Source organism: Lepus europaeus, chromosome 16 (assembly GCF_033115175.1).
Source record: "Lepus europaeus isolate LE1 chromosome 16, mLepTim1.pri, whole genome shotgun sequence".
Lineage (NCBI taxonomy): Eukaryota > Metazoa > Chordata > Mammalia > Lagomorpha > Leporidae > Lepus > Lepus europaeus.
In genome coordinates, this window is record NC_084842.1 from 7,783,450 (window position 1) to 7,796,381 (window position 12,932).

The 12,932-nt window shown below is 43.6% G+C and overlaps 1 protein-coding gene across 2 annotated transcripts in view; it reads right to left on the reverse strand.

Annotated features, from left to right (window-relative positions):
- Positions 1-12,932, reverse strand: part of UNC5D (unc-5 netrin receptor D) — a 564,017-nt gene that overhangs the window by 37,485 nt on the left and 513,600 nt on the right. For both annotated transcript variants that reach the window (XM_062213086.1, XM_062213085.1), the window contains 2 exons: positions 4,720-4,888; positions 2,581-2,808 (listed from right to left, as the gene is read on the reverse strand). In XM_062213086.1, the coding sequence (XP_062069070.1) occupies positions 2,581-2,808; positions 4,720-4,888 (397 nt within the window). The remainder of the gene's footprint in view (positions 1-2,580; positions 2,809-4,719; positions 4,889-12,932) is intronic.

Below are 12,932 nucleotides of genomic sequence, written 5' to 3' on the forward strand. Positions count from 1 at the left end.
TCCACTGGTGGCGCCGGCACCCCATATGGGCACTGGTTCTAGTCCGGGCTGCTCCTCTTCCCATCCAGCTCTCTGCTATGGCCTGGGAAAGCAGTAGAAGATGGCCCAAGTCCTTGGGCCCCTGCATCCATGTGGGGGACCAGGAGGAAGCTCCTGGCTCCTGGCTGCTGGCTTTGGATTGGCGCAGCTCTGGCCATCTGGGGAGTGAACCAGCGGATGGAAGACCTCTCTCTCTGTGTCTCTACCTCTCTCTGTAATGCTGTCTTTCAAATAAATAAAATAAATCTTTTTTTTTTTTAAAAAGTATGTACTAATTTCAAAGAGGAGGTCAGGGTTCTGAGTGTTATAGAAAGGGAGTCACCAATATACACCATATGTTTCCATTCACACTGCCTGAGATGGAGGAGCTATCATGAATCTGTGAAGTTTTTTAGAGGCTTAAAAAGTGGATCTATCTCACTGGGTCAGTAGCTAAGTAATTCCCTATTAAATATCAAATATAAAACCACGAAAACATGACACAGATGACTTGAGAGCTTAGAGTGGTCACAATGAATGTGCAGGAGGCAAGATCCTTTCAGAAACAAACCTGGAGTCCATGACTTGAGTAGTAGTAAATGGTTGCTGCTGGACTAAGCTACAAGCTGTATTTTAATCTACCTATGGGCCAGAAAATGTATTCAAGCAAGCTTGATGACCTGTCAGCACCCCAGGGGGATGCACGGCCTTTGCTGCTCATGACAGCTGTCACATACATCCTGTCAATCACAAGTACAACCAAACTCAACTTCAAAATCGGCCTTACTTGACATGATCGGAGAAACAGAAAAAATCACTGGAGGGAAACAGATGATAACGAATGGGATTCCAAAGTATTTCCACCGAAAAATCATTTCTCAGAAGCAAAATTGTAGGGGCTTACTAATTTAAGAAATATGTCGAAATAAAGACATTTGGGTTCAATTAGAGGCAGTCCCTGGCACTGATTAAGCAGGTGATATTACCAACAGGAAGGGACGTGGCTTGGAAAGTGGTGTTTAGGGCCTTGTATTCACGACTTCCACTATGATGAATGCTCATCTGTACTCAGTTGAGCTGTTCTGGAATCTGCTAGCAATCGACAAGAATGAAAACAGTTGATCTGAACATCACTGAGAACAAACTCCTTACGCAAGTGTGTATCTCATTGGTACACACTCAGAAGTAAGACCATGGGGTGGGCAAAAAAAAAAAGTTCCAAAGTGGGCATGAGGGCTACCTTGCAAGGCAGCTGTGTAGAGATCTCCTCACGGTCACGTTAGTCAACAGAGGGTTATCTGTGAGAGCCAAGAGACTGGCTGGCCTCCATGATCACTCCAGGTAATTCAGCCTTGAAAACCTGGGTGAGTTACTGAGCACCCAGCTGGACTCACAGTGCATTTCACAACAGGTACTGATATTAATGACCCTGAGATTAATGTTATTGAGTCATTTGTTCTTTATTTTACTGAATGCCTGTGTTATGTATTTTGTCTTGGAGAAACTGTGTTATTGAGGGTAGGTGAGCAGATGGAGTAGAAACTGGAAATCACGAGACAAGGTTTACTGAAATTGAAGTTCTGTGCAGAATGGCACAACCTCCTTTTGTGACAGCCAAAAGTTAGCTGTGCCCTCTGTAAAGAGCAGTGCTACCAAAGAGACAGGTCGGGTATGGGAACAAGGGTTGGCACCGAGTCACCTTTCCTGGCCTATCTTTCAGATTTAGGTCACTGTATCTTTTCTATTGGTAAACATGAGTTTTCCAGCCCAGTGTCTTAAAAATCTCATTACTGAGGAAATGCTTTGCATAATGGACCTAATGACCCAGGATGGGAATGCCAGGGATCTGGAATGAGGTGTGTCAGGAGAGCAGTGCTATTTACATACGGGCACAGCTTACACAGGCAGGCTCTGCATCTCCTTGTTGCTATTAATAAACCGTACTCCTCCTGAGTAGCTCATTTAAAAAAGAATCTTTCATGATTAAAATCACCAAAAATGGAAAGGAACCTTGAACCATCTCTGCCCTTACAGCCTAATAATTAATAGACTATGCGTGCAGGATAAACTGTGGCTGCCTGGTCACAGATCTGATTTATAATTGTTGTTCTGTAACTACAACCTTCAGTTGATTCAAGCAATTTTATCACTGCCCTCTGCACATCACATAACTCTGCTCCTGTGGCTCATGCCATTTTCAACATGGTATCCCTTTCTTCTTTTAAACCTCATCCATCTACGGAAGTTTGCAAAGGGTTCTCAAAGCCTCCTCTCCGATTCTTCTCTGTATCTCTATTTCCTGAACTCTGCACTCCTAGTGAGTTTTATAATTTAGTACATAATTGTCTATGCAAGTGTTAATTTAGCCCTTGGAGTGTCAGGTACATCCGACCCTTTTGCATTGTTGGACACACAGTAACACAGCTCTTATTTCAAAATGGGTATCCCAGCCAGACTAGTGGTGAGGGTTCATTTTCAAGACTCTCAACACTGCAACTCTGATCTCTAGGAAACCCCGTACTTCCATGACACCATAAGAAGAACAAGAGGGAAAAGGCTGACCTGAAATGCACAAGGTGTATTGTCCACGCAGTAAACTCTCAGATTGTAATCCAGGGAGTTACAGGACATGCAGCCAAACACCGCCACCTTGAGCTGCTTCACGGCACAGTCTGTGATCGGCTCCCCAGTGAGGGCGTACGTCCCAAAGCTGTCTAGGAGCACGTGACACGCGAAGGGGTCCAAAAGGCAGTAACAGGATGTGGATTCATCCTCCACCGACATCACTTCCTGTTGGGGAAAAGTGTGTTACAGTACCTCAACCTGGGATTTTAAAATTACTCTGTGAAGACATAAATAGAAACATCTTCAGAATATTCTTATTGTCTTACCTGTCTTGATATTAAATGTTCCTCTTCTATCAGACTAACAGCTAACATCAAAAACTCAAAAAATGGTTATGTTCAGCATGTTAGACATCTACTTACTAGGTTGTTATGCCAGAAATTACACTGAACACATCAACAAAAACATAGAATTTTCAATGTCAAGTTTGAAAAAAGAAACATGTGGAATATTAACCTTAATGAACACACTTTGTGTTCTTAACAAAGGTCTATTTCAGAAGACTCCTTTAAATAGCCTGAATCTTTACATTCTGTCCCACATTTTATCCTCTTTCATTCCACCAAAATCACTCATGAGGGACCATTCAATAGATGATCTGGATAAGATGCACTAAAATATTTCATTCTCCCTGATAAGAATTTAGGAATGTGTGATTGGGTTAGTGGAGCATAAACATAACACCATCTGGAGGCAAAAGATTGGGAGGAAGTGCTAACAAGAAAAAAATCAAAGTGGTCAAGAGCAAGGCAGGTCCCCACCTAATGAAAAGGAGATCAAAATGTGGCTTCGTTGTAAATCCCAAGGAGTGACATCCCAAGGATGTGGCTTGTGGTTACACCAGCATGGAATAAGGAGCAGACTGCATTCTGGGACAAGGAAGGTAAGACACACAGCTGGGAAAGGTCGCTGTAACCCACTGGAGCAAGTGGGAATTTTCCTCTCCTAAAGAAACACAATTTTACTTTTACTTCTTTGGCCTGGGGCACCTCCTGGGAGATCAGATCCCAGGGCTAGCTGGAACAGTTCACTGTCCTCTAACAGGATCACTTACCTACTTGCTTGCAAACTCACTTCAGATGGACATAAAGGAATCCTTATCAGACAGATCAGAGCATTCATGTAAAATAGTAATTCAAGTGCAATCTTTCTTTGCTATAACTCACTTGTTCCTAATTTCCTATTATATAGCCTCATCCTCTTTCTTAAGAGTGTCTTTCTTTGGGGCCAGCACTGTGACATAGTAGGTAAAGCCACCGCCTGCAGTGCTGGCATCCTCTATGGGCACCGGTTCAAGTCCCAGCTGCTCCACTTCTGATCCAGCTCTCTGCTATGGCCTGGGAAAGCAGTAGAAGATGGGCCATGTGCTTGGGCCCCTGCACCCGCATGGGAGACTGAGAGGAAGCTCCTGGCTTCAGATCGGTGCAGCTCTGGCTGTTGCGGCTATCTGGGGAGTGAACCAGCAGATGGAAGGCCTCTCTCTTTCTCTGCAACTCTGCCTTCAAATAAATAGATCTTAAAAAAAGAGCATCTTGGTTCTTTTTTTCAGTGTGTCACTTTGCATGGATTCACATACATGGGGAGAAAGACACTAGTAATTCTTTAAATATCCATTGATTCAAACATACAGTAAGCACCTACTATATTCCTGAATTCTTAAACATAGATCAATTTTAACCCCCAGAATAGAACAAGATATGGAAATTTCATTTCTCAACACAGCCTGCGTGCCCTGAACCCGTCAGTCCCTTCACAGAGGCTGGGTAACACCAATTCAGAAAAGAACACAAAGCAAGGTGACAGTGCAGGTAGTAAGCGCACACGTCTGTATGTGGAATTACAACTCTATCCTAAGAGCAGATTCAAGGCTCTGGGTTACCCCTTGTCTCTTCCATTTTTATGGAAAACCAATCCACTGCCTTTAGGGTGTTATAAAGCACATGCCACCAACCCTTGGCAACAAGGAATCGCTCAGAAATTCACAGTTGACTTACTGTGTTAAAAAAGGTTAAGGTTAAACCTACCCATAGGGAAAACCCAAATGCAATTTTTTTTAAAGGAAGACTAGGTTCTCACCTCCCACTTGCCCTGCTGTGTCCGCTTCTTCAAGTGGATGTTCCAGTGCTCAGAGCTGACGTCAGCACAGTGTGGAATGGTCAGCGCAAAGGGAGTGGTGACGACCATGTCTGGGGGGCCACAGGTGACCTCAGGACTCAGAAGCACCTCAGACCCGTCTGACTGCAGGCTGCACAGAGCAGGGAGAGAGAAGGGGAGAGGCAGCGTGTCTGAGTGAGAATCCAGTTGCAGGCTGGGGCTTTCCTTGGGCTGACCCAAATCCCTTTCCACGGCACGGCACCCCCCAAGGACTGGCCTGGAGAGCAGGCGCTCGTTCTGAACTGCTCAGGCACGCGGGCTGAGCCTAAATCTCGATTGCAAAGCTAGGTTGTGACAAACACATCAACAAAATGTCACATACTGGGCCGACATGGAGAACTGAGGATCTTGCTCGTGGGTCACAAACCAGCTGCTAAAGCCTTTTCTACTACGTTATCCATGACCAAAGCCAAGAACTGTATGGAAATGACTGACCTGGCAATCTAACTTTTTCCTAACAGCACATTCTACAATACATGTGTATGTATATATATATATTTAATATATACTTACAATTCTACAATACATGTGTATGTATATATATATATATTTAATATATACTTACAATTCTACAATACATGTGTATGTATATATATATTTAATATATACTTACAATTCTACAATATATGTGTATGTATATATTTGCAATATATTTACAATTCTACAGTATATGTGTATGTATGTATTTAATGGTAGTAAACCATAGATTATTATGGAACAAAATAGTACTATAAACATACACAGATTGAGTATGTCTATCCCAGCTTTGAAAGCATTTGTTGTCTGCCAATGCAGAAATCCACGGATTGTACAGCGATAGCACAGTAGATGGTTATAAATGTGCATAATCAAATACGTAAACACACATCTTTCAACTCTTTCCTGTGTTAGGTCTAAAATTAAAATCATGCCACTCAAATCTCTGCTCAGATTTGTCTGCATCATGAATCATTTACAATGGAAATACAAAGTCGTGAAACAGAAAAGAAAGTGAACCAGAAGTGGTATGGGATAAGACCTCTACTGAATGCAGCTCCCTTTCATTTGCTTGGCTTCTGTTTTCCACCTCTGGCCCTAACCACAAAAGCAGGGTGGTTTACAGGCTCACCATCAGTCAGGAGAACCCACAAGTCTATGGGCATTTTTCCTCCAACTGCACACGTGTTTGCAAACAAGCTGTGTGATATTTTTTGTTAGGTTTTTACTCATAAGAAATACAAAAATAACCTGGGACTCGTAACTGAACCTGGCCACATAGGCTCTAGGATTGGAGGTAGTATGTGTATCAGAGCTTCACTCACACCACCTAGAAGGATATTTAAATATGTTGTCCCTGATGAGACAGGTGACCCTTTGGGCAACATAATAGATGAGAGATAGCATCTAAAGATGCCACCTTTTCTGCGATTTTACACCTGCAGCTTTTGCATGAAGGCATCTAACATGTTGTTAATTTCGGAAATGCTTTTGTTGCCACCTCCTGTGCTCTCTCAAGTGAGTAATGGTCACACTCGAGCTCGTTATCTATAATTTGCCACTGCAGAAATGCCAAGGCCTTTCACCGAGCGCACGAGTGTCTCGTGTGCAGTGTATCCAGACAGACCTGAACAGCATTACACAGTCTCCCTCCCTCCCCAGCAAGCACTGGAGGTGCCTTCCAAAGTCCACTCTTCCACAGAGGCAAATCTTCCTATACAAGCAACACAGAGATTAGGCCGACACATGACTGTATTTACTTGCTAGCTGCGAAGGTGAGGAGGGGAGGCATTGGAAAGCAGTGCCCTGGCAACAGCAAATGCTCCCGCTGAAGAGCCTAGAACAATGTACTTGAGGTTTGGATAGACCGCGCGTCCAGCGTGTGCTATAGCCAGCACGGAGCGGCAGCGTGCGTGTGGACGCCTGCCAGCAGCCATCAGAGAGGGTTAAGCGCTTTCGGCATAACTGTCACCTGCATTCATCACAGAAGTGGCAGAGACGCTTATGAGTGACCGATGACAAGCTCTCCTAAAAGAACTATTTAATTGCTTTCGGAGAATCATCCCCCTTGTTGAACATATTGTTCAAACATATGGGAATTTGGGGAATTATTCAATGCCAAATGAACTGAAATCCGCTAATTAGATGAACTCTCACACTCATTGAGAATAGCAAGACTCCTTCTAGCAATAACTTACACAACATGAAGAGTAGGAGCCGGCACAGAAGGGCAGACACTGACTACTAGGTGGAGTGTGGTATAGAGTTTTGCATTAAACAGGCACTGGGCATTTCTGTAGTACCGTGTAAGTAAATCAAGATGTACAGATCTTCCTACCAGGAAAACAGAGTCTGTGGGTGGGGGTCGGTCTCTCTCTGGTGAGGGAACAAAACTTAATCTCGCCAGTTTCTTCAATGATTAATAATAATTTGCCCTTCTCTGCCACCTTCTATCTGTCGCAATCAGGGAGATTTGCAAATAATAATGAAAGCCCTCTGCACACCTGTGGAGGCAGGTGTTAGCAGCATAAGGTCCCCGAGATGTCAATCAAAGCTCAGGCAGCAAAATGATTCTCAACTTCTTCCTCACAGCATCCTGCCCTCTGTAGGCAGATTGTACTTTTCTTCTCCATTGTCACTAGGAGATTTCTGGCTTAGGCTGCTGGCTCTGGTGATATCCCAAGGCAAGATGAGGGTAAGATGTAGGCCAACTGTAGTCATGGATACAGACGCAAGACATCTGAGCACAGAGGGCTGAGGACAAAAGCCTTCAGTTAGGTGTGGGCAAAACTGAGGCTTTGTCAGAAAAGCACAGATGGCATGTGAGTTTATCACATTATATCATACATGACCAGGCAGGACTTGCATCCCTGCTGGGAAAAAAAACCCACATTGTTCCGAAATTGCTGGAGCTAAAAATAACTAATAACAGCAGTGATTTCAGAACTGTAATAGGAACTAGTTCAGTGTATCACAAACCCCAGTCTGATCTGTACACTGAAGAGCCCTATTTGATGGGACTTGGCTTTCCCATTGTTATCCGTCTATATATACCTATGTATGTACATACAGTTGCCCCTTCACCTCTTATCCAAGGAGGATACTTTTTTTTTTAATTTGACAGGTAGAGTTTTACAGACAGTGAGAGAGAAAGAAAGGTCTTCCTTCTGTTGGTTCACTCTCCAAATGGCCACAATGGCCAGAGCTACGCTGATCCGAAGCCAGGAGCCAAGAATTTCTTCCTGGTCTCCCATACAGGTGCAGGGGCCCAAGCATGTGGGCCATCCTCCACTGCTATCTGAGGCCACAGCAGAGAGCTGGACTGGAAGAGGAGCAGCCGGGACTAGAACCCGGCGCCCATATGGGATGCCGGTGCCGCAGGTGGAGGAGTAACCTAGTGTGCCATGACACCGGCCCCATGGAGGATATTTTTGAAGACCCCCCAGTCGATCCTGGAAACTGTGACAGGTGGGCTCAAACACTATATATTCTATAAGGGATCCTCAAAAAGTTTATGGAAGATCAGTATTATGAAAAACTATACATGGCTTTCCAATTTTTTTGCACCCAAAGAAATTTATCTTTTAATTCCATCTTCTAAGAACTTTTTGAACTACCCTGACATATTCTTTTCCTGTATACATATGCCTACAATAAAGATTAATTTATGAATTGGTCTCATTAATAGATTAATAGCAACAGTTAATAGAAAGTAATATGAATGAAAGTTATATGAATGTGGTCTCTTCTCAGAATGCCTTTCTGTACTGCACTCCCCCTTCTTGCGAGGCTACAAGATGATTCAATGCCTACGAATGAGACTGTGACCTAGTGTTAGGCTACTTGCACTGTGACACTTCAACAGTCTATCTGATAACTGAGAAAGCTACTACGGATTACTGGGCAGGTAGTGTATACAGTATGGATACCCTGGACAAAGGATTGATTCATGTCCCAGGCAGGACGGAATGGGATGGTGTGAGGTTTTATCTTGCTACTAAGAACTGTGCAGTTTAAAATTTATGAGTTATGAGGCCGGGGCTGTGATGTCGCAGGTAAAGCCACCGCCTGTAGTGCTGGCTTCCCATATGGGTGCTGGTTTGAGTCCTGGCTGCTCCACTTACAATCCAGCTCTCTGCTATTGCCTGAGCAAGCAGTGGAGGATGGTCCAAGTCCTTGGCCCCTGCACCTGCATGGGAGACCTGGAGGAAGCTCCTGGCTCCTGGCTTTGGATTATCACAGCTCCAGCCATTGTGGGCCTTTGGGGAGTGGACCAGCGGATGGAAGACTTCTCTCTCTCTGCCTTTCAAAGAAATAAATCTTTAAAAAAAAATTATGATTTGCTTTTTTCTGGGTTTGCCACTTAGTATTTTCAAACCAAAGTTGACTGCAGGCAACTGAAACCACAGGAAGCAAGAGTGGATTAGGGGAATCTACTGCATGTACAGTTAGAATATTGTGTATGGCCAGATAAAGATCAATACCTGAGGAACTAGATTTATTTCTATAAGAACTCTGCTTTTTAACCTGGCTAATTAATCCATTGAACTGTCATTGTATGGATGTATGCTTTAACAACATTTTCAAAACCTTAATAACGCGCATGATGGGAATTTAACACACTTTGGCAAGGATACTGGCTGCATGCTTTATTGCCATTACCCCTGCAGTTTTGGATGGCAGGGTGCTGTCTGGGAGAGTTTTTCTCCAGCCAGTCACAGGATTTAGCTCCCATGAGCTCTTCACGTCTCTGCTCAAATGACTCCACCAATACAGCTTTTCCTGACCAGACCCTGGTAACTGCAACATTCCCTCTACCCAAAACTAATCTCCACTTTGCTTTTTCTCCCCAACACTAAATGCTTTCTAATGTACTAACCCATTTGCTTAATTATTTTCTTTTGCCTCCCACAACTAGAATGTAACCTCCATGAGTTCAGGAATTTTTTTTTTTCCCTGTTTTGTTCATCATTGCATCCCCAGAGTCCCCAATAGATGCTCATTATAAGGACTCAAAAAAATCTTTGTTGAAAAGATAGAGGCCAGATTAAAGGGATTCCCACAAACCAAATCTGCAACATTTTCAGCATCAGATATTGGTAGCAAAGGATTATAACACATTAAGTAATTTAAGAACCCACAAAATACTGACCTGAGTGAATGAGAAGGGAAAACTCTTCCATACAATGGAAAACCAACTAACATGCAGAAACCCATCATTTAGCAATCAATTAACATAAATGCAATACTATTTAATATTATTAATTATTATTCAGTCAAAAATCAAAAATGAATGCTAATGTTTTAGGTGAAAGTTTTGAAGGATGATACAGAGCTATTTACATGGTCTCAAAGTTTCTTCCAACAGGCACTTCTACTTTGAAAGGGTAAAATATTCATGGGGAGAACCTGAGTAGAAATCACGTAGCCCAAATTTTGAAAGTTCCCCACTAAACAGAACAGAACTCGGTATCCTGCTCCAAATTGCACCACACAAATCTCATCCAAGGAAACATCAGCCAACCTCAGATGGAAGGGCATTCTGCAAAAATAACTGACCAGCCCTCTTACAATGTATCAAAACAGACTCCCAGACTGTTTCACATTCAAGGATTAAAAACACATGACAATAGACTGGAATGAATGGACTTGGACTTTTTTTTTTTAATGGAAGGGACATTATTCAGAGAACAGGTCAAATACAAATGAGGCCTGTGCAGCAGTTTTTGAGCTGTGCGATTTTTCTGGTTTTGGTGATTGCACTGTGGTCATATGAGAGGATCGCTTGTCTGGGAGAATATACACACAGACGTATCTGGGGCAAAGAGACATCTTGTTCACCAAGGTTGAACAAGCACATGAATTTTATTCATTTGTTTATGTGCATACACTCAAAAAAGACTACAGAAAATGTCGTAAAACATTTGTGAACATGAGTGTAGCACAGTTGAGAATTTTTCATATTATCTGTGCAACTTTTCCTTAAGTTTGAAAGTGTACCAAAACAAAACATCCAGGCTGGTGTTCTGGCACAGCAGGTTAAGCTGCCACCTGCAGCACTTGCATCCCATGTGAGTGCCGATTCGTGTCCCAAGATGCTCCAGTTCCCCTCTAATGCATCTGGAAAAGCCACAGAAGATGGCTCAAGTACTTGGGCCCCTGCCACCCAGGAGGGAGACCCAGATGGATTTCCAGGCTCCTGGCCTTGCCCTGGCCCATCGCTGGCTGTTGCAGCCATTTGGGGAATGAACCAGCAGACCAAAACTCTCTCTAACACTGCCTTTCAGACAAACAAATAAATCCCCAAAAATTATTTGAATGAAAGAAGACAGGAGGCCCCTGGAGAATTTTTCAAGAATTCTTACAGTGCAGTCAGTGCGGCCGCCGAGCACTACACGAAATGTGCAGTGGAGGGTGATGGAGCTGTTGCAGATGAGGCTGCAAACCATGGCACCTAGGGAGTGAAACTCTACAGCATCCATCCATACACCAAGGGTCCTGCTGAAGGAGGTCAGCCTCGAGCCTGCAACTGCCAACCCCATCAGGTCTGGGCTGTCTCCTTGCGCATTTTGCTTTGCACTCAATATTTCTTGACCTGATGGGAGGCTTGTAACGTGTCATTTTCTTCAAGCACAACAACCAGTTTCAGGTTTTGAGATGAGGTTTGCATTGTGGCTGTTGTCTGCCATGCAACACTGGGTAATTACCATTCCCTCCTTTCCGCCGTATGGTCATATTATAGATTAATGCAGGTTTGGTCACCTTCACCCAGAGTAGGAGACTAATGATAGCTTTGCTATGTCAGGTCCTGAGTCGATACATAATTAAATCATATTTTAATAGAATAGACATAAAAGGCAGGTAGATGGAAGCTGTAGTCTTAAAATTAGAGCTCAGAATGTGCGGCAGTTCCAGCCTCCTACCGTTCTTCAGCAAGACACGGAGTTTTAACTAATACCATTTTTTCATTAAAACCCTCAGATTTTGACCTAGTGGGTGAAAATTGCTGTGGATAAAAATCAAGGTTTCAGGATTCATTATTTCTGTTGTTTTCTTTCCATCAGATACCTGTCTCACATGCCAGCTCTACCCAGGGATTTTAGATCAACCCTGGGAAAACAACTTGGTAGAATTTCTGGAAGAACTAAGCGTCCCCTCCATCTCTCCCTACCAACCCCCTCCCCCAATTAAAATGTATTTACTTGAAAGAGCCAGCAAATGAGATTGATTGATTAACTCCATCCACTGGCTCACTTCCCAAGTGGCTGCAACATCTCAGCTAAGCCAGGCAGAAGCCAGGGGCCAGAAACACTATCTGGGTCTCCCAAGTGGATGGCAGACTCTCAAGTCCTTGAGCTACCATCGCTGCCTCCTGGGTGCATTAGCAGGGAGCTGAATTGGAAAGGGAGTATCTGGGACTGGACCCAGCACTCCAGTATGGGATGCAGGCATCCCAATACAACCCACTATACCACAACACCCACCCTGGGTTCTTCAAAGCCAGGTTTTCCTGCCTCACAATAGGACTAGGGGTCCTGGGAGATTTTAATTCTGGCAACTGACATGTATGGTTTCCAAAAATAGACTTCTAGAAAGGGAGAGTAGGGAACAGAGGAGCAGAATGGAGAGACAAGGGTGAACACAGGATCTCTTTGTTATACAGATTCGTCTTTTCTAAAACTGCAATGTGGTTCTGAATTTCTCAGCAGTTTATTTAACATAATATTCCTGGATTTTGGCTCAGTGTTTCTGGGATAAGGTCCAGGAACCAGCACTTTTTCCTTGCAGTGGAGTTTTGGTGTTCTGTGAAATATAGGGTAGGCTTCCCAAATGCAATGTGGACGCCTGCCAAGTGAAATGCTGACTCTGAGGGCCTTGGCGGAGATACCAAGATGGAAAGTTCAACTGTACAGGGACCGTTCCCACATCCCCTTTCTCTACGTAGCGTGTGCATTAATAAAGCAAGGATATTGGGGGGTGATTAGCAACTCGAAATAATGTGGTAATGCATCCAGCCATTGTATCCCATTAGTTGGGGCAGGGAAGGGAGCAGTTAGAACAGTGGATTCTAACAGGCAACAAGTGCAATTCACTGAGGACAGAAGCATATGGCAAGGCTATTAAGGGGTTTGAAGATCTGGGTCACCCACTCGGTATTA